Here is a 24,010-nt window from a genome sequence, read left to right as displayed (position 1 = left end):
GCTCTGGTTTTGTGTTTCTATATATATTGAATGTTTATTTTTACGGGGCCGTGGTCATGAAATCTTTCTTTTAAAAACTATGAAAATGATGACCACAGGATGCTGCCTTAGACCAAATCAGACCATTGCTCCATCTAACTCAATATTGTCTACTCAGACTGGTAGTAGATCTCCAATTTCCAAATAAGATAATTTCCCCAGCTCTTATCTGAAGACAACAGGGATTAGAAATTGGGGCCTTCCGCATTCAAGGTAAATGTTCTACCACTGAGCTGTGGAATTTTTGAGCCACATGTTGACCTGGAGGGGGTTTCTAGTAGATCAGAACTTACCACCACCATGTGATGGCTTTGTCTGTCAGCAGTGGATTTCTAAGGCAGAGTTTATCCACCAGGTTATTAGGAAAGTTCCACATCTCCCATTAGTAAACGTGTGTCAACAACAATAAGAACCTGAAGAACAAGCCTTGTTGGCTGATGGACACTTGTTTCACCTTTGTTAAACATTGGAGAGACTTAGAAGGAAGACTGATTGATTGATTGATTGATTGATTGATTGATTGAACTTACCATATATACTGCCCTATACCTGAAGGTCTCAGGGCCGTTCACACAGCCTCCTCCTGCACTGGTTTAATTTAGCTCCTCTTTCAGATCCAAATGCAGAACACTGGGTTTCGTGAAGGTTTCTCTAGGGTTTCGGTGTTAACTAATTCTAATATCCATTGTGGGATGTTCATGAATCTCAGTGAGAAAGGAAATATGTAAGAAGTCTCTAAAGAAAACAAGAAAGGAAAAAGATGAATTTTAAAAACAAATGCACGCATGCATGCACACACACACACACATTCTATATTGCTTTGAGGAGCTCACTTCCAGGTCACCGATTCAAAACACAGCTTTTAGCATTTGTTAATTATTATGTTAATGCCTCTGTGATTTCTTACGTTAAGATGCCTTCTTGGCTCCCACTCAATTTCTGCTGTTAGACATCTGTTCACGTTACAAAATCCACAATCGTAGTGAAGTTAGACTGCCAAATTCAGTAGCAGCTTCTGGGTTTGAATTTATCCGATTCTTGTAATATGATGTAATAGAAGCAGATTGGTAAAAGCTCACTTTCTTGAGTTACCTGCTAAGTCACAGACTTATTTATCTATTTATCCCCTTCCCCTTTTTATGAAGATTACCCACCCTGGGATCCCACAGCTAATTCTTCCCTGGTCTCCTCGCTGGCCCAAATAGGACTAATTTAGCCAGCTAGATCATCTGGTGATCACCTAATGTTTATTGGATGGATTTTCCCCTAAATTGATTTTTGAATTCTGAATTTATTGTTACTCACATTTTATACTGTATTTTAGGCTGTTTTTTGTTGCATCAATTAATGTTTTAAATTTGTTAGCTGCCCTGAGCCTGGTTTTCTGAACCAGGAAGGGTGAGGTATAAATAAAAAATTATTATTATTATTATTATTAATGGCATCCTATAGAATAAAAGTTCTCTTGGTGCTTACAGTAAGTAAATATAAAAGCAATCATTTCTTGACTGGAAGGTTCTTGGGGTGATCATGTTTGCTTTGCACTGAAAGAAGGGAGTTGTTGTTGTTTAGTCATTTAGTCGTGTCCGACTCTTCATGACCCCATGGACCAGAGCACGCCAGGCACTCCTGTCTTCCACTGCCTCCTGCAGCTTGGTCAAACTCATGCTGGTAGCTTTGAGAACACTGTCCAACTATCTCGTCCTCTGTCGTCCCCTTCTCCTTGTGCCCTCCATCTTTCCCAACATCAGGGTCTTTTCCAGGGAGTCTTCTCTTCTCATGAGGTGGCAAAAGTATTGGAGCCTCAGCTTCAGGATCTGTCCATCCAGTGAGCACTCAGGGCTGATTTCCTTAAGAATGGATACATTTGATCTTCTTGCAGTCCATGGGACTCTCAGAGTCTCCTCTAGCACCATAATTCAAAAGCATCAATTCTTCGGCGATCAGCCTTCTTTATGATCCAGCTCTCACTTCCATGCATCACTACTGGGAAAACCATAGCTTTAACTATACGGACCTTTGTCAGCAAGGTGATGTCTCTGCTTTTTAAAGAAGGGAGTACTGCACATTAATGCCTGCTCACCGCAGCTCAGCCCCCTGACCTTGGCTTTCAGCAGAAGAGCTGGAGGGAGATCCATGGGGCAGGAACATGTGGCGCAAGGAGGAGCCTTGGGCAACAGGGCCGCTCAGTCCCAGGAGGGAGCCTCCAGGGGTACGGCTGTGCACTTGCATGCTCACTGTTCAGAGCTGCTCCTGGCTCCATTGGGGGGTGGGGGGCGGAGCAAGTGGACCCCTTGGGCATGGAGGCAAAGCACTTGGAGGGGCCACTCCTTGTAGCCTTCCTTCTCATAGCTGTCAACTGTCCCATATTTGGCGGGAAACTCCCTTATCCCAGCGCTGTGTCCCGCTGCTGTCCCGGATTGATGATGTCCCTTAAATTTCCCGGATTTCATGCTTCCCCGCTCGGGAGGAAAGCGGCGGATTGGGGTCCTCCGCCTTGAAAGAGAGAGCGCACAAGCTGCCATGTCTCCGTCTCTCCCTTTTCCCCCTCGGGCGCGTCGTGAGGAGATGGGGGGGCGGGCGGGCAGGCAGCCCCTCTTTTGCGAGACTTCCTGAGGGAGGCCTGAGGGAGGAGGAAGAGGAGGGGATGGGGAGGGATGCAGAAGGGCGGCGCTTCAGCGGCCGCCGTGGCGCCGCAACCACCTCATGCCAGGCTCGTGGGTGGCGTGGGCGAGAGTCTCCCTCCCTCCCTCTCTCTCAGGTGGGGAAGGGCCGATGGAACTCCTTGCACCAGGACGACAGCAGCCCCGACGTGCTGCTTAGCATCCCCTCCAACCAGTGCAGCATCTTAATGTAGTGATTTTCCCCTCTGCATCCCTTTCATAACTCTATTTTTATAAATCATTTGTCCATCCATAGTTCAAATTTTTACTACAAGTTTTCTGTCAATCCTACCAATGTATGTAACTCTTTACAATAGCTTTTCCACTAAATGATAAACTTTCCCCATTCTTTATTAAAGAGGTCCTCTTCCTGGTTTCCAATTCTGCCTGTAAGCTTTGCCATCTCGACGTCGTTCATCAGTTTTGTCTGCCCCTCTTCTTTGGTCGGCGTTGTAGACCCTTAGGATCATCTAGTCCAACCCCCTGCAAAACACAGTCAGTGGCAGCCAAAGCAGCCTGGCTCCATCAGTGCCGGATTCCTGTATAAACTAAGCCAAAATCCCTTATTTTGGCTGCTGATCCCTTATTTTCGAGGCTGCTGGTCCCTTATTTTCAAATCTGTAAGTTGACAGCTATGGTCAAAACAAAAAATTTTTTTTCCTTCCAGTAGCACCTTAAAGACCAACTAAGTTAGTTCTTGGTATGAGCTTTCGTGTGCATGCACACTTCTTCAGATACACCCAGTGTGTATACACACACTTTGAAGAAGTGTGCATGCACACGAAAGCTCATACCAAGAACTAACTTAGTTGGTCTTTAAGGTGCTACTGGAAGGAAAAAATTTTTTTTTGTTTTGACTATGGCAGACCAACACGGCTACCTATCTGTAACTTGACAGCTATGTTCTTTCTGCATTTGCAGAAACACTCTTATTCTGAAGACACTGGGAGCAATGCACCAAAGAGAAATCGCGCACGATGCAGAGCATATGCTACTCCAATGAAAACAGCAACCTGCAGTTTAATCGGTGATAACCGCAATTGCACGCGCGCACGCGCGCGCACGGATATCCCCATTTGTACGCCGCCCTGCGCGCGCCAAGACCGTCGGGCGGTTCGCGGCCAGCAGCCGGCGTCGCTGGGCGGGGCCCCGGGGAGCCTTCCCGCCTCCCTTCGCCGGAGAGAGAGAGACGGGGCGGGGAAGAAGGCTCCGTGGGCGGCCCCTGCCTCTGCCTCCCGTTCCCCGACGGCGGCAGCGGCGGTTCCCGGTCGGCTCCGTCGGAGGGGGAATTGGGCGCCTGTGGCTCGACGTCTCTCTCTCCGCCCGGCGGCCATGCAGCGTCCGGAGGAGCAGCAGCCCTGGGGCGCCTCGGAGCCGTCGGGGCGTCGGGGAGCAGCGGAGCTGGGCGGGCGGAGGCGCCCCTGTCTCTCCGCCGACGGGAGCGTCTCGGCCAGGCGGCCGCCGACGGAGGGCCCTCGCTGCTCTCTCGACGGGGCTCCCGGGGACCTGGCGGAGGAGCTGCGCGAGTTCGACGCCGTGCTGGACGCCTTCTCTCCCGGCGCCCCGGAGCGCCGCTTCCCCGGCGAGGAGCCTCCGGAGTCCCTCTTCCGCCTCGACGGCCAGAGTGAGTCCATGTTCTGCTGCTGCCCGGAGGGAGCTCTCCCCCTTTATTTCAGCCCCCCTTCAAGGGACCCTGGGCCGGCCTTGGGCTCAAGGATCTCCCGGGGATCCTGGGCTCATCTCCTCCCCGTCCTTTTGCTCGACGGACACGCGTCTGCCCCACAGAAAGCGCTTGCTTTTCCGAGCGCTTCAGGGGGGAGCTGAAGTCGACACGGTCGTGTGCATGAATGATGGGGATTCAGTCGCCCAGAGCAGAAATGGCTCCGAGTGTCAGCTGAACTTCCCAGTTCAAGTCCAGCTCTATGGAGCACACAGGGGCTGCTTCACCTGTTCTGGGCATTTGAATGTTAGTGCGCTGAATCTTGCTTGCTTGTTTAAAATGTGCTGATAGATGTGCAGTCCTGTGAAATTGACTGCTGTTCTCCCTGCCTTGGCAAATAAGAGGTGCCCACTCTGAATGTAATACATGTAATACATTGAATGTAATACATTGAATGTAATACTCTGAATACATTGGATTCTTATCTCATTATACATGACAAAGCCATTTTTCACCTTCTCACCCCTTGCTTTTTCCTGTAAGACCTATTGCAGTCGTTAAGAGTCGTCAACAGGCTCATCACAGCTATCTGCCAATCACCCATTCCCACCACCCTTCTGAGTAATACCCCTCCCCACCTTCTCACTATATAGAAGGATCTGGCAACTTCTGTTTCAGTGTATCTGAAGAAGTGTGCATGCACACGAAAGCTCATACCAAGAACTAACTTAGTTGGTCTTTAAGGTGCTACTGGAAGGAAAAAATTTTTTTTGTTTTGACTATGGCAGACCAACCTATCTGTAACCACTCTGAATGGTCATCTATGGACTTAATTATGGCACTTAGCCTCCCCCCCCATGCATTTGAGAACCTCAGGTGTGCTGCGGCTTAGTGTTCTTGTGAAAAAGGTGTTGGCTTGACCTTTATCTTTTGCATCTCTGCTCTGATAGGCTCCCAAGATTGTTTCTTATTTTACAAACAAAACAAAAACACCTTTACGACAGATGCGTTTTCTGACAGTTTGCTCAGTGCCATTCATAGCAGAGCCGGGACTTGACTGCTGCACTTGAGAATTAACTGCTCAAAAACATTTGCTTTCAGCAGTTTGCTGCCCAAAGCCGTCCGCTTGTTTGCACGACTTGTTCTTGAGAGAGGAATGCTTCTCAAAGCTATTTTTACCTGTCTTGGGACACAGACACCCCCACCCAACAGAAACAAAAGCACAGCTTTGTTTTGTGCCTGTGTTTTTCCTGCTGACGATATTTATTGCGATATATCTTGTGTCATTAAAACTCTGGTGGTTGGGAAATCTAGTCCTAAGTCCCTAGAATTCACTGGAGTAGACTTGTATAGAAAAGTGCTAAAAATCTCCATGATTGGCCATGGAAGCAGCTAGGGCTGGACTGTATCAACTTTCCAACATCGCAATGTGTCACCAGCTAAAGAATGTGATCGTAGTGATTGTAGAATTGCAGAGTTTCAAGGAACATTAAGGATCCTCCATTCGGGTATCGAACCGGCAACCTTGGCGCTATCAGCACCACGCTCAAGCCAACTGAGATCCATTGTGATGTTGAAAAGGAAGGAGCGTCATTTGGCCCTGTCACCACATGGCGCTGATGTGAAACTGCCTCGGCTCCCCCCACTGCCAGCACCCGGCTCGGGGAGGAAGGAAACTGAGGCTTGACAATAAACCTCTGGGTGAAGTGCCATTGTGCTCTAGCTCTCAAACCAGTCCTGATAATGGGTTGATACATAGCCCAGGCCTAAAAACAGCATCTGCACTGTGTTGCATGTAAGGTGCCTCGCAGTATTGAAGTCCTCTTATCCCGAAAAGATAAGCAGGGTACTCCCACCCGTTCTTCAGTGGAACGGCAGAACATCTGGAGGGATCTCTAGAGAACGGGGTTGTTGCAGTTGCTTCAAACCACAGCTGTAGACTTGTTCCATAAGTGCCAATTCCTAGGGTCCCAGGTCCCTTCACACACACCCCAGTAAAATATTTGAGGGGGCTGGTCTTGTGGTAGACCAGGTGACTGACAGATGGGTGACCCTACCTACCTGTCAAAAGGGACTGTGGGGAACCTAGTGGTTTGGGGAAATAGCCATCCAGCCCACTGGCTAGAAATCGTTTCCCAAATCTGCAGTGTGGCATAAACTGATATTTAGCACACACAAAATGAGAATTCAAACATTCTGTTTCTTAAAAAAGAAAACACAAAGCAAATGTGCAGCTGCTGTATAAAGATATTTGGAACCACATAGGCAATATTTGCAAAAAAGACTTCTGTTGCCCTGCCAGCCAGCCTGTCCTCCTCTCGCAGCTTCCATTCAGACAACTTTTAACACCATCCTTCTTGCTACGATGTCGTTTGACCACAATCATATTCCAAAGCAACAGTGAAAATCGAAATTTAATAATGCCTGAAATATTGCCATGATAAAGCATATGAAATAGGGGCTAAAGCACCATGTCCAGTCTGTTGAGTGGGTAGAACGAGGGAGATCACCAAAGATGGTTGTTGGGTTCTCAAGAAGATGATTTAGCTCTAGGGCAGGAATGGGGAGCTTGTGGTCCTTCAGGCCCAGCCAGGGATCATGGGAATTGTAGTCCACCAACATCTGGAAGGCTACAGGGTCTCCATCGTTGTGTATATCCATCTCCTCAGAGTATTGTGGAAGAACGATGTCAATCAACATTTGATGATCTCCTTCTACCGGTCCACAATAGAAAGTGTCCTTTCATACTGCATCATGGTGTAGTACGCTGGTTTGACATCAACTGATAGGAAGTGCCTACAGAGGGTGGTGAATATAGCACAAGATATTATGGGCTGTCCCGTGAATCCCCTGGATGAAATAGCGGAAGAACGTTGCCTCAGGAGAGTGAGGAAAATTCTCAGGGATGATTCACACCCTGGCCGGCACTTTCTTGATCTCCTGCCCTCGGGCAGAAGATATAGAAGCATGATTAGTCGCACCAACAGGGTAAAGAACAGCTTTTATCCGTTGGCTGTTAGGCTGCTGAATGAAAAGATAACAACCGGGCAACTGACTTTCGGGTTTGGCGGGTGTGAGTCAGTAAACGAGGGGAATTAAGACTAAGAGAGCTGAGTGGGAGGTGCTCGTGTAATCTCACTGTGTACAAGTTGTACAAGTGACAATAAAGTATTTCAATTATATCAAAAGACAAGTCAGGGTCTGGGTGTGTTTAAACCCTCATCAAATTGGGAGGAGGCAGACTTCTAGTTACATGGACATGCCTTGATTTCTTCCTTGGTATTCTTGAATGGCAATATAAAGAAACGACAATGACCTTTTGTAAAGAAATCCGAAAGGCGTAGCAGGATTAATAGAGAGGGCCTTTATTCTAGGGAAATGCCCAGATGTCATAACTTGACTGCTTCTCCTCCTTGGCCTTCTGTGACACAAGCTGCTAAATTTACAGCCTCTCACAGTCCAGTACTGTTCAAACATCGACTCTCCCTCTTTGAATACAAGTTTATTTCCCTTTTTGTCTCCGTAGCGAAATTGCGGTGCCAAATTCATTACCCTGCCGTTTCCTTGGTAACACTTATGCGAAATGTCAGTGTGGGAGAAGGCAGGCCACAAGAAGACATGCTCTAAAAACACAAATCTGCAGCAACCGCAGTATTAAAAAAAGAAGGCGGCTGCTAGGTGGTATTTTGTCTGTAAACAACTTTTATTGGATGGAACAGCAAGCCTCCTTACACATACTCTCTCCTCCGGCTTCCTGCAAATTCATATCGGCTTCTTCTGATCTCTGCTAGCTAGTAGCTTAACCACAAGCCAAGAAAAGCATTCGACCAGCTCTTTCTACAGATCCTCTCTCTCTCTTTGTTTTGGGACTAGGGCTGTGACTATACTGTGTCTGTGTAACCATCTGCATTGTGCAGTGGACCGATAACTGAGAGTCTTGATAGCTAACCTCCCCACTTTGCCTTTGACCTGCCCACTCCGTGTGCGATCGTGATGGGTTCCAGAGCAGGAGGTACTAGGTGTGACACGGCAGCTAAAAAAGCCAATGCAATTCTGGGCTGCATCAATAGGAGTATAGCATCTAGATCAAGGGAAGTAATAGTGCCACTGTATTCTGCTCTGGTCAGACCTCACCTGGAGTACTGTGTCCAGTTCTGGGCACCACAGTTCAAGAAGGACACTGACAAACTGGAACGTGTCCAGAGGAGGGCAACCAAAATGGTCAAACGCCTGGAAATGATGCCTTATGAGGAACGACTAAGGGAGCTGGGCATGTTTAGCCTGGAGAAGAGGAGGTTAAGGGGTGATATGATAGCCATGTTCAAATATATAAAAGGATGTCACATAGAGGAGGGAGAAAGGTTGTTTTCTGCTGCTCCAGAGAAGCGGACACGGAGCAATGGATCCAAACTACAAGAAAGAAGATTCCACCTAAACATTAGGAAGAACTTCCTGACAGTAAGAGCTGTTCGACAGTGGAATTTGCTGCCAAGGAGTGTGGTGGAGTCTCCTTCTTTGGAGGTCTTTAAGCAGAGGCTTGACAACCATATGTCAGGAGTGCTCTGATGGTGTTTCCTGCTTGGCAGGGGGTTGGACTCGATGGCCCTTGTGGTCTCTTCCAACTCTATGATTCTATGATTCTAGGTGTAGGTTCTAGGTGTAACTGCAGCACCAATGTGAGGGCCTCTGCTACCAGCACTGGAGCTCCTATTGCCTTCTGGCCCTTGGGATCAAACAGTGGTCTCTCCTTACACAGCAACCTTTATTTCTTCAATGTAGAATTTGCAGAAGAGTCGAGTGTAATGACTAGTTTTTATAAATGCTCTATATGGCCGTTTCCTTTTGTGACCATCTTTGGAGCAAAGTATAGAAGATGAGTTCATGCGATTTAAACAGATTTGCGAGCTCAGATTTGTCTAAATCCAATTCTGAACGGACTAAAGACAAAAGCTAAGGCTGTCCCTTGTCATCACTGTTAACATAGAATCATAGAACCCTTTGGGTTCGGTCAGTCAGCCAGTTACAAATCCACTGAGCGGTAGCATAGTCAAGACCGCATTTTACCAGCTTCTTTACAAGAATATCAAGGGGCCACCTTGTCAAATGCCTTGCTGAAATCAAGGTAGGCTACATCCACTGCGTTCCCTTCATCTACCAGGGTTGTAATTCTGTCAAAAAACGAGATCAGGTTAGTTTGACATGACTTATTTTTCAGAAATCCATGCTGACTATTGGTGATCACAGCATTCCTTTCTAGGTGCTCACAGACTGTTTGCTTAATGATCTGCTCCAGAATCTTCTCTGGTATTGATGTCAGACTGACTGGGCGGTAATTATTTGGGTCCTCTCTTTCCCCCTTTTTGAAAATAGGGACAACATTTGCCCTCCTCCAGTCTGCCGGGACTTCGCCTGTTCTCCAGGAATTCTCAAAGATGACTGCCAGTGGTTCTGAGATCACATCTGCCAGTTCTTTTAATACTCTTGGATGCAGTTCATCTGGCCCTGGAGACTTGAATACATCTAAACTAGCCAAGTATTCTTGTACTATCTCCTTAGTTATTCTGGGCTGTGTTTCCTCTGCTGAATCATTTGCTCCAAATTCTTCAGGTCGGGCATTGTTTTCTTTATCGGAGAAGACTGAGGCAAAGAAGGCATTGAAGAGTTCAGCCCTTTCTGTGTCCCCTGTTTGCATTTCACCATCTTCTCCTCTGAGTGACCCCACTGTTTCTTTGTTCTTCCTTTTGCTACGAACATACCCATAAAAGCCTTTTTTGTTGCTTTTAACCTCTCTAGCAAGCCTGAGTTCATTCTGTGCTTTAGCTTTTCTGACTTTGTGTCTACACGTGCTGGCTATTTGTTTGAATTCCTCTTTGGTGGTTTCCCCCCTTTTCCATTTTTTGTACACATCCTTTTTTAATCTTAACTCAGTTAAAAGTTATTTAGATAGCCACCCTGGCTTCTTTAGGTACCTTCCATGTTTCCGTCTCATTGGTATTGCCTGAAGTTGTGCTTTTACTATCTCCCTCTTAACAAACTCCCAGCCATCATGAACTCCCTTTCCTTTTAGTATTACTGTCCATGGGATCTCACCCAGCACTTCCCTAAGTTTTATGAAGTCGGCTTTCTTAAAGTCAAGAAATTGAGTCCTAGTATGCTTGGCTGCTCCTTTCCGCTGTATAGTAAACTTCAGAAGAGCATGATCATGTATTATGTATTCGCCTTGGTTTCAGAACCATTAGCTACAAAAATAATCAGTTAATTTTTACATCAAAACTAATTCCCAAAACTTATTTATCCAGTCACTACTCTGAGGCAATAATAGAGTTTTCCATTTGTGGGCGACAGTATTGTCACTGCAACTATCATGTAGAAGGTTAATTCTATATGTTCTGTACTGATTGATTGAGATGTGTAATTTCAGAACAATAGTGGGGAATCTAATATTTTATACATTAAAGGTAAAGGTAAAGGTACCCCTGCCCATACGGGCCAGTCGTGACCGACTCTGGGGTTGCGCGCCCATCTCGCTTAAGAGGCCGGGGGCCAGTGCTGTCCGGAGACACTTCCGGGTCACGTGGCCAGCGTGATGAAGCTGCTCTGGCGAGCCGGCACCAGCGCAGCACACGGAAATGCCGTTTACCTTCCTGCTATAAAGCGGTACCTATTTATCTACTTGCACTTAAGTATGCTTTTGAACTGCTAGGTAGGCAAGAGCTGGGACCGAACGACGGGAGCTCACCCCGCCGCGGGGATTCGAACCGCCGACCGTGCAATCGGCAAGTCCTAGGCACTGAGGTTTTACCCACAGCGCCACCCGCGTCCCTATTTTATACATTAGTCTTATAATAATGTTCCAGTACGTATTTCTGTCTCATTTCTATTTTAGTATATTCTTTTTTATACAACGATGAAATGCTTATTGTGAACCAATGTGCTGTGAAACATTGTACAGTACAATATTAATCAATAAAAATAATTTAAATTAGTTCAAGCCAAGCCACTGGTGAGTATCAGTAAAATGTAGGCACTTTTGGCAATTTAATCTTGCTGTCATCTCCCCAAACCCCAGTTAAAGTAACCCCAAACAACCCGTTGTTACTAAAAACAACTTGCTTTCAGGATACATAGATACTCCCCCCAACGTTTTTTTCACAAAGAAGCAAAATGTCAGTAGGAGTATTTCATGTCTTGCTCTTTGGTTGTGTACAGTTTTCTTTAAATGCTATGAAATGGGGGGGGGCATTAGTAAGATGTCCTTGTGAAATATAAATGGGAGATCTAGGGGTATTTATTAAGTAAGTTAAATTCATACTACATGTTTGTAGTAATTCTTAGCTGCTCGTTTCTCTGTCTCTCTTCCTGGATTGGAATCAAGGTGTATTTGCTTGCATCCGAACAAGCTTCCCTCACTGCTGGAAGAATAGCTGGGCAACAGACCTACAGTAGATAAGGAGTACCATCAAAAGAAGGAAGTTGTGCATGATTGTGCAGCAAATTGGAACTGGCCATCCCTGTGTGGTTCTCCTGAACCAGGGCGCTTAATACCTAAGAGCTCCTCCATCTGGAAACGCCTAGTTTATGCCAGCAAGGCTGGTGGGTGTCTGAATCTCTGTGTGTAAATATGCCAAAAGCAGCATGTTCACATTGGAGATGGAGGAAAAAGGTGGTGTTCCAGTAACACATTAATGAGCCATAGAAAGACTTTCCACTCATGCAGAAAAGTTTATTCCCCTCCCTCCAAACCCCACAGTCCTGGCTATGGACTTTTGTTGGTGCCCCCATGCACTCTTCAGGACACACACGGGGCCTGATACTCTACACCGGGGTTGTTGTTGTTGTTTAGCCGTTTAGTCATGTCCGACTCTTCGTGACCCCATGGACCAGAGCACGCCAGGCACTCCTGTCTTCCACTGCCTCCCACAGTTTGGTCAAACTCATGTTTGTAGCTTCGAGAACACTGTCCCACCATCTCGTCCTCTGTCATCCCCTTCTCCTTGTGCCCTCCATCTTTCCCAACATCAGGGTCTTTTCCAGGGAGTTGTCTCTTCTCATGAGGTGGCCAAAGTACTGGAGCCTCAGCTTCAGGATCTGTCCTTCCAGTGAGCACTCAGGGCTGATTTCCTTAAGAATGGATGCGTTTGATCTTCTTGCAGTCCATGGGACACACCAGGGGTAGTCAACCTTTTTAAACCTACCACCCACTAATGCATCTTTCTTGATGGTAAAATTGCTCGATGGACGGAGGATTCAGCTTGTGCCGTAGAACCCCCTACCGCCCACCTAGAATCCTGAAATGCCCACTAGTGGTCAGTAGGGACCAGGTTGACAACCCCTGTTCTACATGGACAGTTAGTTGCAGATGTAAAGAGAGTTTGGGTGGCATCTGCACTTGGCCAGGGGTGGGGAACATCTGGCCAGATTTTGCTGGAACTCCACCTCAGATCAGCCCCAGCCAGCATGGCTGGTGGTCAGGGTGGATTGAAGTTGGAGCCCAACAACCTCTGGAGGGCCACAGGTTTGCCCAGCCCAATAATTACCTATTCATGGCACAGATTTCAGTGGGGCGTTGTCAGAACTGGAGCATAACCTTGTGAAGGCATGGATTTTGTGGCTCGTATCCTCCAGGAGACTTTGATATTGTGCTGGATTGTAAAATGCTCTGCGGATTTAGCTAGTTCTGCTGACTCTTCTGTCTCAGATTTGGATGACTACCACTTGATTGAATGTTAGACATAATTTATTCTTGGCTCAACAGCCAAGTTTGGTCTCTCCATGCTTTCATGCTGAATTCAGTTAGTGGAACTCCACCAAAGATGGATTGTGCTTTTGTGGCACAAAGCTATAGGACTAAATCCACGCAACACAGCTTAGAACTGCATCTGTAGACTTCCATCTCTGAATAATAGAAGGGTAAGTCAACCTTGCCCACCTATTGATGATGACAAGGTCTTGGTGTTTTGCTGCAACAAATCTGCAAAGCATGTCTCTGGCAAAAGCACTGGGGTCTTCTATTCCAAGTTAGACCATTTTGAATGAGTTTTGTTTTTGTTTGCATAGAGAGATGCTGGTTGTGATGCATACAAAAATCCCCCATAGGCGTAGCATGGGGAGTCCCACGGGGGCCGTGGCCCCAATGCACACCTGTTGAGTAGTTTGTTTAAATGTTAGGGTTCATTATTGTTTCACAGGATGTGTACCACTTTAAAAGCCAGGGTGCATATCCTGAGCTAGTTTTTACATCTGTGTAACGGGTGGCGCTGTGGGTTAAACCACAGAGCCTAGGGCTTGCCGATCAGAAGGTCGGCGGTTCGAATCCCCGCGATGGGGTGAGCTCCCATTGTTCTGTCCCAGCTTCTGCCAACCTAGCAGTTCGAAAGCACATCAAAGTGCAAGTAGATAAATAGGTACCGCTCTGGCGGGAAGGTAAATGGCGTTTCTGTGCTCTCTGACTTCCATCACAGTGTCCTGTTGCACCAGAAGTGGTTCAGTCATGCTGGCCACATGACCCGGAAAGCTTGTGGACAAACACCAGTTCCCTCGGCCTGAAAGCGAGATGAGTGTCACAACCCCATGGTCACCTTTGACTGGACTTAACCAGGGGTCCTTTACCTTTTACCTCTCTCCTGGGCATCAAAGGATTTCTGTTTGAATCCAAGACTATGGGAGGAAATAAACCATATATCATTAAGACTCCACAGTGCCTCATTCCCAAAGGAAATACAATCCCATGGAATCTTGCATTGCTTGGAAGTTGGACTGGCGTGGAAGAATACGTTTAAGTCAAAGATGCAGGGTGACTTTCTGCTATAACACTAAGGATTATGGGTTGTCTTCTAGGACACTGGTTTTCCACTCATTAGTGAGGCACGGTCTGACCTAAAGTGGGTTTCAGCAGCACTGCTATCACTGTGTAGATTATATGGTATAAAGTTAAAAATTAAAAATCGGGTCCCACAGTGCATGTCTGGACTAAAGGTGGGTCCCTAGTCAGAAAAAAAGTTGAGTACAGCTGTTCCAGAATAAATGTGTTGTTTAAAAATAATTGCATGGTGATTTCTTCCCTTTTTGCTCTAAAAGGAAACTCTGAGTGTTCTTCCACTGCCCTTTCGACTAGTGTAATAACTAACTGTTGCTTAAGAGGCAGGCAGTCCTGCATGTAAGTAGATCTCTTGAGGTTTCGCTGAAGTCTGGAATAGAAATAACCAGAGCTAACCATGAATTATTTTGCCTGCCAAGGTAAGCATCCATCTTTCTGTACTTCAAACCCTTCATTAAGTAAGTTTTGCTTCAGCCAAAGTAGGCTGAATCTGCTTAGGAACTTGAATCCACATTCAAAGAACTGGGCTTGACGATACTTTCCTTAGAATTTTTCATAGTCTGATCCACCAAAGTTAGTGCGACTGGCATCAGGAGTCGGATGCAGGCGAAGGACATGGACACTTGGTGCCCACATTCTATCTGGGGTGATGCTAAATATTAAACGATACAGTCCAGGAATCGAGTCCACATGCTAGCACTAGCTGTAGCAGACGCATGGATCCAAGAGGGTTGAAGAGAGAGAGTACAGCCAAAAAGCTAACTGTTCGGTATGACATGGTACTTGGAACATCAGGGGGCTGGTGTGTAGAGCCGTGCTCCCTTCAGCTGATGACAGTTACAACTTCATCTTCAAGGGCAGCCCCACATGAAGTGCATTGCAGTAGTCTTTTTTAAAAAAATAATAATTCTACTTTAGATAGTTGAAAAATTCTAATTAGGAAATAATTGTGTAGTCTCAATCAAAGCATCACATAGTGCCAATTTTGCAGTAGTTCATACCAATAAGTTAGATGTGGGTCCCAGTAGACATCAGAGATTTCCCTTATTCTCACAGCTCTTTCCCCTTTCCCTGGAGCCTCTGGAAATTGCCATAATGCATAATGATAGAAATAGAAGGGGTTACAGGAGGGAGAATAGTATATCCTGAACCTCTATGCAGATGATATGATATGCATGACTCAAATGATGCAGGATATCTTACAAGCATTGTCGAAAAACCTGGTGAATTTGAAATATCTGGCTTTTTGGATACATCTTAAATAACATATTTCAGTATACCCCCAATGATTAAATGCCCCTAAAAGAATGGATGTATATTCCACAATGTCATAAGGATTTCCGGATACCCTGAAACTTGAATAAATTACATACTTTAAATTGTTCTTTTAGTGAAAAAAATTTTAAAGGGCATGAGTAGATGGAAAAAATTAACAGCTTTAGGAAGAGTTGTGGCGGCACATATTATGATACTTCAGAACTTACTCTTTTTGTTTCAAGTTTTCCCCACCCCTCTCCAAACAGGTAGTTTGAAACAATGGCCCAAAATTATACCTGTTTTTGCATTTCAGAAAAAGTAACCTGAATTGGCCAGCGGAAAATCGGAAAGGGGCAGATGGAGATTATGTATTATGATGCTTTTCAGCCGAGGCAACTCAGCTTTATTCAGAGAAAGATTGATAAAAAATGGATTATGTTGGAGCATGAGATATTACTACACGTGGATTTAGAGGCGTAACCGTTTTGTAAATTGGCATCTACAGCAATACAAAAAAATCCATATACATTAAAAGATCAGGACACGGGAGGGCAGGATGGAGGGTCATTTCCCCCCAATGCGCTTCTTACTGTTTCCACTGGAATATCATCCTCAGGTTGTAGATTTACCTTGACAGAAAACCATTTTGTATTGGGAAAAGAAAATTATGTCCAGCAGCGTCACATTTCTCCTCAGTTATCCCTACTAAATATGTGGACAGAAGCTATGAAAGCAACTGTAATGGGGAATTAGAGCTGCTTTTCCCATCAACATATTGATTTCTGCAGATTGGATAGTTTTAAAATGCTTAAAGTTGCCTCTCCAAGGCAGATTGCGCTGCTTAGAGTTGTGGGGTATCTTTCAGGTTCTGCTGAAGTTCATTTATTTAATTTTTATTATTATTAAAAAGAAAATGCTACCCTGAGGAGCAGACTTCCAGGTTATAGCATGGTCCATCTTGCCACCTTTCAAAATGTTGCCTGCCTGCCTGTCTGTCTGTGTGCGTTTCATTTTTAAAATACCCGGTTTCATCTTTCATTCTCTACTAGCTTTTGTAGTCCAGCGCCCATATAGCCATAGGAACAAGAAACTTTGAAAAAAACCCTCTATATTTTCACCTAATAAATAGCATGATTTCAGGAGTGTTACTATTATGGGAGCTCAGAATGTGGAAGGGGTGATTAAAAACCGAGTGCAGCTGACAACACGGAGTTGGTTAAATATTTGCCAGTTATCTGAACCTTTTGTTTTCTCTGCCGTGCCATCAGACCACGAAGATCTTGCTCCCTATTGTGATAGGGATTTTGAGGTCTTAGATATATGGTAATGTTCATAAGCGTACCAACCAAGCACGTACATAGATCAGCACAGGAAGACCGACCTGGAACCATTTTGATTCCTAAACTGAGCAAATGTTTTCTCTGCAAGGTCAAAGTGGGAAACCTCCCCATTGTCTCTTTCCTCACAAATCCTGTCTTAAGGGCACATTTAAGAATAGGGTGTGAGCCTGTGACCTGGCCCAGGAACTAAGTATTTATCATTACAAAAGACTGGCCAGGCTCCCCAGGCAATCCAATCAAGTAACCTGCCAGACAGGAGATAAACAACAACAGGAGATAAACAACAACAGGAGAAAACAATATTGAAATTTCTGTTTTAGACTGGCTTTTCTGTGATGTAGGTATGATGTATCTGAGGGGTGGTCTTAGGTTACACCCCTTCTGTGATGTATGTATGATGTATGGAGGGGTGGTCTTGATCTACAGGGTGGCAATTTTAAAAGTCTTTATAAGGCCTTGCGCACCATTTTTCTGGGTTCCTCCTCTCCTGCAGGTAAGGGGAGCACCCTGTTGCAACAGATCAATAAAGATCAAGCTTACTAGCTGCTTTGCTTCTCAATATTCTCTGGTTGGCCTCTGTTATCTTCTCCTTCCAATAGGGAACCTATGTAAGGACTCTATATGGGTTCTTGGATACCCCATAAAGAAAAAAGGGCATTTTTTGTTACACTATCGAATGGCCCGAAGGCAGAAGTTTGTTTTCAGCACATCCAAGCTACATCAGATCTAATCAGCCGGGGCAGCGCATGCTTTCATGTGTCTGGCCAAAAGCACACAAATCCACACGGATCAATTAGATTCCTATTTTAATAGACACTCGGATGGAGGGGAGCTTTTCAGCCCCTTAAAATCCTCAGCCTGTTTCTAGAGCTGTACTTCTGTGGGCACGGAGCCCATAATAGCCATTTACATAGGGGCCTGGAGAGGTTTGGGGGAAAGTCTCAGCCTAGTTAGTGAACAGGGGCTTTATGCCAACCTCTCCGAACTGCACGAAGGATGAACAGAAGTGTAAATAAACCCACATACTGTAGCTAGTTGTGTTGCGTTCAGTGGGATGTCTGCTGCATGCAAGAGTACATTAAATATTTTCACCCCCTTGCCCACCTAGCCTATTTCATTCCGTTAGAAGAAGCAAGCTAGCCGACAGCAGAAGAAACCTTTTATGAGCTTCTGCGCATGTACCACAGCCAAAGAGGCAGAGAGCAGCTGGTAGAGACAGAAGGAGCATTAAGACTGAAGCACAAAAGTCAAACAGCATTAAATCTTGAGAACGCCTTCGAAGCCACGCTGTCATTGTCAGCTGCTGCCATTGTCCTGAAACGTCTTGTGATTTACCGTGGTCGTTTCAAACCTCAGTTAGTTCTGGCATTCAGATAAGCCGACGGAACAATTCCCGTGCTAATTTTGCTTTTACAAGCGTTCCAAATAGCTGCTCAGGTAGAAATCCCATCTAGCTGCAGATCAGAATCTCTCGGGGAGGGGGGGGGACATTGTGGGTGCGTAGAGGAAGCTTATCATCTCACAATAAGTGCATGGCTTCTCATCGCTTGAGAATTCAAACATTGTTCCTCCAGGTAATTTCACTGTTGCATTTCATAGAATCAAGAGAGCTAAAAGGGACCCCCCCCAAGGACCTTCTAAGTCCAAGACTCTGGAACGCAAGAACCACAGCTAAATAATCCCTGACAGATGGACTCTTAACTTCTGTTCAAAAACCTCCAGTGAAGAAGATTGCACAACCTTCCAGCTGGCTCGGGTGACAGTTGCTGTCAGATGAGAAAGGAGAGGAGGATGTGGGGGCAACCTGAGAGGGTGGGGGCTTTCTTTGCCCCTTTGCCTTTAGACGCAGGCCTACTGGCTCACTCTCCTGCCCCATCCACAGAGCAGCCATATTTCCTAGCAAGCTGGGAAGGGAGGCTGCACAGCTGGAGGAGCAATGAGAACCAGAGGAGTTGACCCCCCCCCCCCCGCCACCAATAACTTGCCACTGCTTCTGCCATGGGCAACAGACCCACACCTTCAAACGCACCCGTCTCATAGGGAGTTTTGCGAGTGAACACACCACCTTACCTTTAAGGCCAGGGCCTTCTCAGTGATGGCTCCGACCTGGTGGAATGCTCTGTCCCATGAGACCAGAGCCCTGCAGGATTTAACCTCCTTCCGCCGGGCCTGTAAGGTAGAGCTATTCCGCCTGGCCTTTAATTTGAATTCAGCCTGATCTTTTATTTCCCTTCCCTTCCCTCCCCCTCCCCTTTTATGAAGATTACCCGCTCTGAGACCCCACAGCTAATTCTCCTCTGGCCTCCTCGCTGGCCCAACTAGGACCAATTCAGCCAGCTAGCCCTGGTGATTATCTAATATTTATTAGATGGATTTCCCCTAAATTGATTTTTGAACATTGAATTTTATTGTTGTTCATGTTTTTATACTGTATTTTATGCTGCTTTTACAATTAAGTGTTTTAAATTTGTTGTTAGCCGCTCTGAGCCCGGTTTTTGAACCAGAAAGGGCGGGGTATAAATAAATTATTATTATTATTATTATTATTATTATTATTATTATTATTATTATTGGGAGGGATGTAACCATTATTAAGACATCTTTGTGACTTTTATCCCATCTTGGAACCCTGATGCCGTTCTTGTCGTCTATAGCTGCGCCGCAGACTATCTGTCACTGATTTCGTTCGTTGCAGGCTGTGAATAAAGCTCACCCCCCCCTTTTTTTTTTACACGTAAGAGCCTCTGTTGAAGATTTGGGACAGGAGCCAGGAAAGGCACACAGAGAGTTAACTGTGAAACCTTTCAGGAATCTGTTGCTTCTTTTTTCTCATTTATTTGGGGTGGTGGTGAAGGGATTTTAATCAGCTCTCATTGATTAAGTCTACGGGGTAATCAAATTTCGCAGCACTAGCAGAATAGCATGGGTATAGTCATTCGTTCTCTCTCTGGTGGTGGGAGGGGGTTGAGGAAGGGGGCTACTGCTGCTACAGATTTTCCTGCCCTAAATGCTTGATATGTTTTTGTTGCAGGTGCAGATTCACTCTGCAGAAATAGTTTCGGTTTCAGTGACGGAAAGCTAAATTCCCCAGCGCTGTCTCCTCCAGCTGTGTCTACTCCAACAATAGCTTCTCGCAAAGGTAATGCAATTCTCAATAGCACAGGTGTGTTTATAGGGTCACGTTTATGCTGAGCATCCATGTATCTTATTCTATGTTGTAGAGATAATCCACCCTCACCCCCCAAACTCCTGGATTGACTTGATTAAGCTCCCACTGTGAGGAGGAAGAAAAGACCACCATGAGCTCAGAGACCGGACATCAGAGTGTGCAGGCTAGAGAGGGATTTCTCCTTAGGAACCACCCTCTTCGGCCTCTAAGCTCCCACATGTGGCTCTGGGCCCCTTTTTCCGTGGGATGGTGGCCATTTGATGCCTGCTCCTGCCCTACAAAGACAGTGTTTGCCTGTGCTTCAGGATCGCATTACGGACCTCGTTTCTGCTAGTGCTCAATTTGTTTCCATGCCACGGAAGAACCTTTAGCATCTATAAAGTAATGGGAAATAAAACTGCATTCACTGCAGTAAAGTGTGCATAGAAATGCATATATAGCATTAGTGAAAATAACGTACAAAAATTCATTATATTTTGAAAAATTACTTTGCAAAAATGTTGATACTGCATAGACTTGCGCATATTAGGACAAATTAGTGGGTGGGATGTTTTAATGTTATGTTCTTTGCTGGGTTTTGATGGATGGATGTAGTTGTTTTCTTTTTGTAAGTTACTTTGGGTTGCCTGTGAATAATTTCTCAAGTGGCATTAGAACTCTGGAAAACTCATGAATTTGTGTCTTTAAATGTTCGTTGTTATTTATTTAGACATGCACCATAAAGCACCATATCAATCTTGGGCTTGTTTTTCCAGGAAAGCTTGGAGACACTAAAGAATTAGAAGATTTTATCGCTGATCTTGATAGGACCTTGGCAAGTAAGTCAGGCTAATGGGCAACTAGACTCAAATTCATTTATTGCAGATGGCTGGGAAAGGATGGCTGAAGCCTCACCTCTCAGATCCTGGGCATGAATACCAAGGGGAAACCGGAACCTACTTTAGACAGCTGAGGCAAACCACAAAATGGCGTCTGTCTGCCAGGGAAGAAGGGGCGAGCGAAGATCTACATCGGAAACAAGGGGGAAATCCAACCAACCTTACTCAACAGTTGAAGTGGGAATCAGAGGTCATTGCAGGGGGAAAGGGACCTGCTCTGAATCCCTCTGGGTGTGTGCAGAGCCCAGGAGACCCCAGAGGGCAGCCCTTGCCATTTCCTTCCTAGGCATGGGAGGAGACCCCCAGTACTTGCTATTCATTGAGAGGCCACTATAGAGGCAGCCTTGGGGGGGAGGGAGGTTGAGCAGGAGGCAGGTCTGACCCCCCCCCAAAAAAAGTGGCACCACAGCCATTGTTGCCACTGGCAGCAGCGAGGAATGCATCACACCGGATCTGCTCCTATGGATTCTGCCACCTGAGGCCGATCGCCTCACCTGGTCTCATGGGTGGGCCGGCCCTCGCCTACTTGTCCCCATTGCATCCTCCGGTTGGCCATAAGGGCTGGAGTGATTACTCCTTGTTGGTATAACTTGTGAACTTGTGTGTGACCTTAGCGAGGTTTATCTTGGTGTCATAGAGGCTTAAGGAAACTGTCCCCAAAAATACATTTGAGTCCATGACAGCAGGCCATTTTAATACCTGCCCTGCCTTATGTTCTTATAGGTATGTGAAATATCTGTTTTTGCATGAAACTGGCCTACAAAAGGATGAGGCTGAGTCTGGGCGGATCCTGTTCCGTACGACGAAGACACAGACGGAGACCCTCATCTCCCAAGTGTGCAACCTGCCACCTGCTCTTCCACTTTTAACCGTGACGACTCTTGTAACTTTCTCTTCAAATAACAAATTTGCTGATGCCATACTTTTTCATAAGATATAGCTTAACATTAATTTAAAAGAGCTGACAAAAAGGTTTGTAATTTTATATAGCTAATGTAAATGCTTTTTTTTTTTGGTTAAATATATTTTTGTATGCAAATAAAATACGAACTGGATTTTTTTGTTTTGAAAAAGGGGGCTGTCCGCTATTTGACACTTTCATCCCATTCTTTGAGAAGCTTACAGCCGTTAACTTGGGAAGCTAGCATCCACCCAGATCAGTGTGGTTCTAGTTCACCCTGTGCCCATTGGCTTGCAAGGATTCCATCTTGCATTAGATAGCACGCTGGCCGGCTTGCTGGCACAATTCTGCCTCTCTTTCTCAGTGCCCATTTACAGTGACGAGAGGCATACTCATCTGATATGACAGACATGGATGGGAGCGACAGAGCTGTAGCAACTGAGCTTCTATTGAGCATCAAAACAATGGGAACGCTCGGCTGGCGTACGTACGGTAGTCTGTGAAGCCAGATCTCTTGCATTCGGTCTGGTTTCATAAGGAATACCCCCCCCCTCCCGGCATGTTTCCTGACCCCATTTTAATTAATGTAGACATTCATTTCAGTAAAAGCAACATTGCGTGTTGCGCAGTCTTTCAATATTTGGTTACTCGTGATGAACTTGGAGGGCAAGAATGCTGAGCCTAACTATATTCCTGATGTATTCATTTTTGTTGGGAAGAGGGAGATTCAGGCGTCCTGTTCTGAAGGAGGGTTGCACCACAGGGCTATTTTGAATGTGAAGATTATTTGAGGGTTGCATTGAGGAGACTCGTATCATACTCTCCTCCTGGGTTTGTACTGTTTTAGAAGCCGCCTTTAAATAAATCACTCGGACAGCAAGTAAAGGTTAGTTGACTTTCCCCCCAAAACCTTTTATCAAATCTTGCAGCTGCTTTCCCCGAACTGAATCCCTTCCTCCTCCAAGTGCAAATTTCTTTATGGCTGTAGTACATTAACTTCCAGAGAGGCACTGAAGCATATTTTCAAAAAGAACACTTGTGGGAAATGGTTCACACTGGGGCGAGTTCCCCCCCACTGCATTCTGTTATGAGTGAGAATAGAAAATAAAGACCTACACACTGTGTTCTCTAGATACAAAGAGACCCTTATTTATTCTTTTAAATGTCAGAATGGGGAAAACGGGTTATTATTGTTCACACGTCTCTGGATGCAGCAGATGGGCTATTTAAAGAAACATTTACTTGCTTGCCAATGTGGCTGAGCTGGGAAGAGATCCGAAAACTGACTGACATTGTGAGTGTAATGCAAAGTCTAGAAAACAAGGAATGAGTCCAAACGCCAACTTATGAAGAAATCTTAAAAAATAAGAGTACAGCCCTTCAGGGTCTTAGGGCACAGAAGTAGAAATGCTACCATTTTCCTTAAAAAATCAACCTTCCCCATAGATTTTCTATTTGTCATTGAGTTGCACATAAGAAAAAAGTTGTAAGAAATTTGTAGAAAGTGTATTTTGCATTTTACATCTAATTCTTAAAAAGCCTGGTTCACACACTGCTTTGTTGTTTCTTCAGCTCATTCTCTTGTGTATCACAACACATACAGTCTCACATGGGGGGGTGTGACTGTTTCAGTAAACAACCACCTTGCATTGTTATTTTCCCGGGAAACAATGTTAATTAATGTTTGAAATCTTAAAACATTTTCTAGCTGAAGATATTCTGCTGACCCGCTTCGTTTTCTGATGTATTACCTGCCTTGCCTCTCTCTCTTAATCCAGAATTTTGAATTGAGATGTTTACGTTTTGAAATACATTGTGAACCGCCTTGAGGATTTGTTGGGGAGGAATGAAATCCACAATATTATTCCTCTCCTCCCCCTGGTTTGAATTTAGCGGATTTAACAAACTGATAAGTAACATGTGCTCCAGAGCCAAGTGATGCATGAATTGTGAGGCATCTTAATACATAACCATGATTCACTCTTGCAACTTACTAAACTAAAACGGAATTTCAGAGCTTGCCATACGTGGATGGTGGTGCTTTCACGCCAGTCAGCTTACGAAAGCAATAAAATATTACCATTTGTGTCTCTTGATTCCTCGCATTGCCCCTAAGCTGGTTTTTGTTTTTAAAGTTTCGCATTTAGAGGAAACTCATGACCTTTACCAGTTTTGTGCTATTATCTGTTGCCCTTCCATCATCAGGAACATTGTCATGCCCTTGTACAGCAACATCTCACTGCCTTGGATGATGGAAAATCATGCTAAGGAGTTTGCTCTGATATT

General features: G+C 45.3%; 1 protein-coding gene across 1 annotated transcript; it reads left to right on the top strand.

The window, feature by feature from the left end:
* Window positions 1–3,872: 3,872 nt before the first annotated feature.
* Window positions 3,873–23,820, top strand: RGCC (regulator of cell cycle). Its single transcript, XM_083624804.1, has 4 exons — window positions 3,873–4,326; window positions 19,808–19,915; window positions 20,701–20,763; window positions 21,547–23,820. The coding sequence occupies exons 1-4, from the start codon at window positions 4,035–4,037 to the stop codon at window positions 21,552–21,554; spliced, it is 471 nt and encodes a 156-aa protein (XP_083480930.1). The 5' UTR covers window positions 3,873–4,034; the 3' UTR covers window positions 21,555–23,820.
* Window positions 23,821–24,010: the final 190 nt, after the last annotated feature.

The sequence above is a fragment of the Podarcis filfolensis genome, assembly GCF_964270895.1.
Source record: "Podarcis filfolensis genome assembly, chromosome: 7".
NCBI lineage: Eukaryota > Metazoa > Chordata > Lepidosauria > Squamata > Lacertidae > Podarcis > Podarcis filfolensis.
The sequence above is the reverse complement of the archived record's forward strand: the minus strand, read 5'-3'. Positions and strand labels throughout refer to the sequence as shown.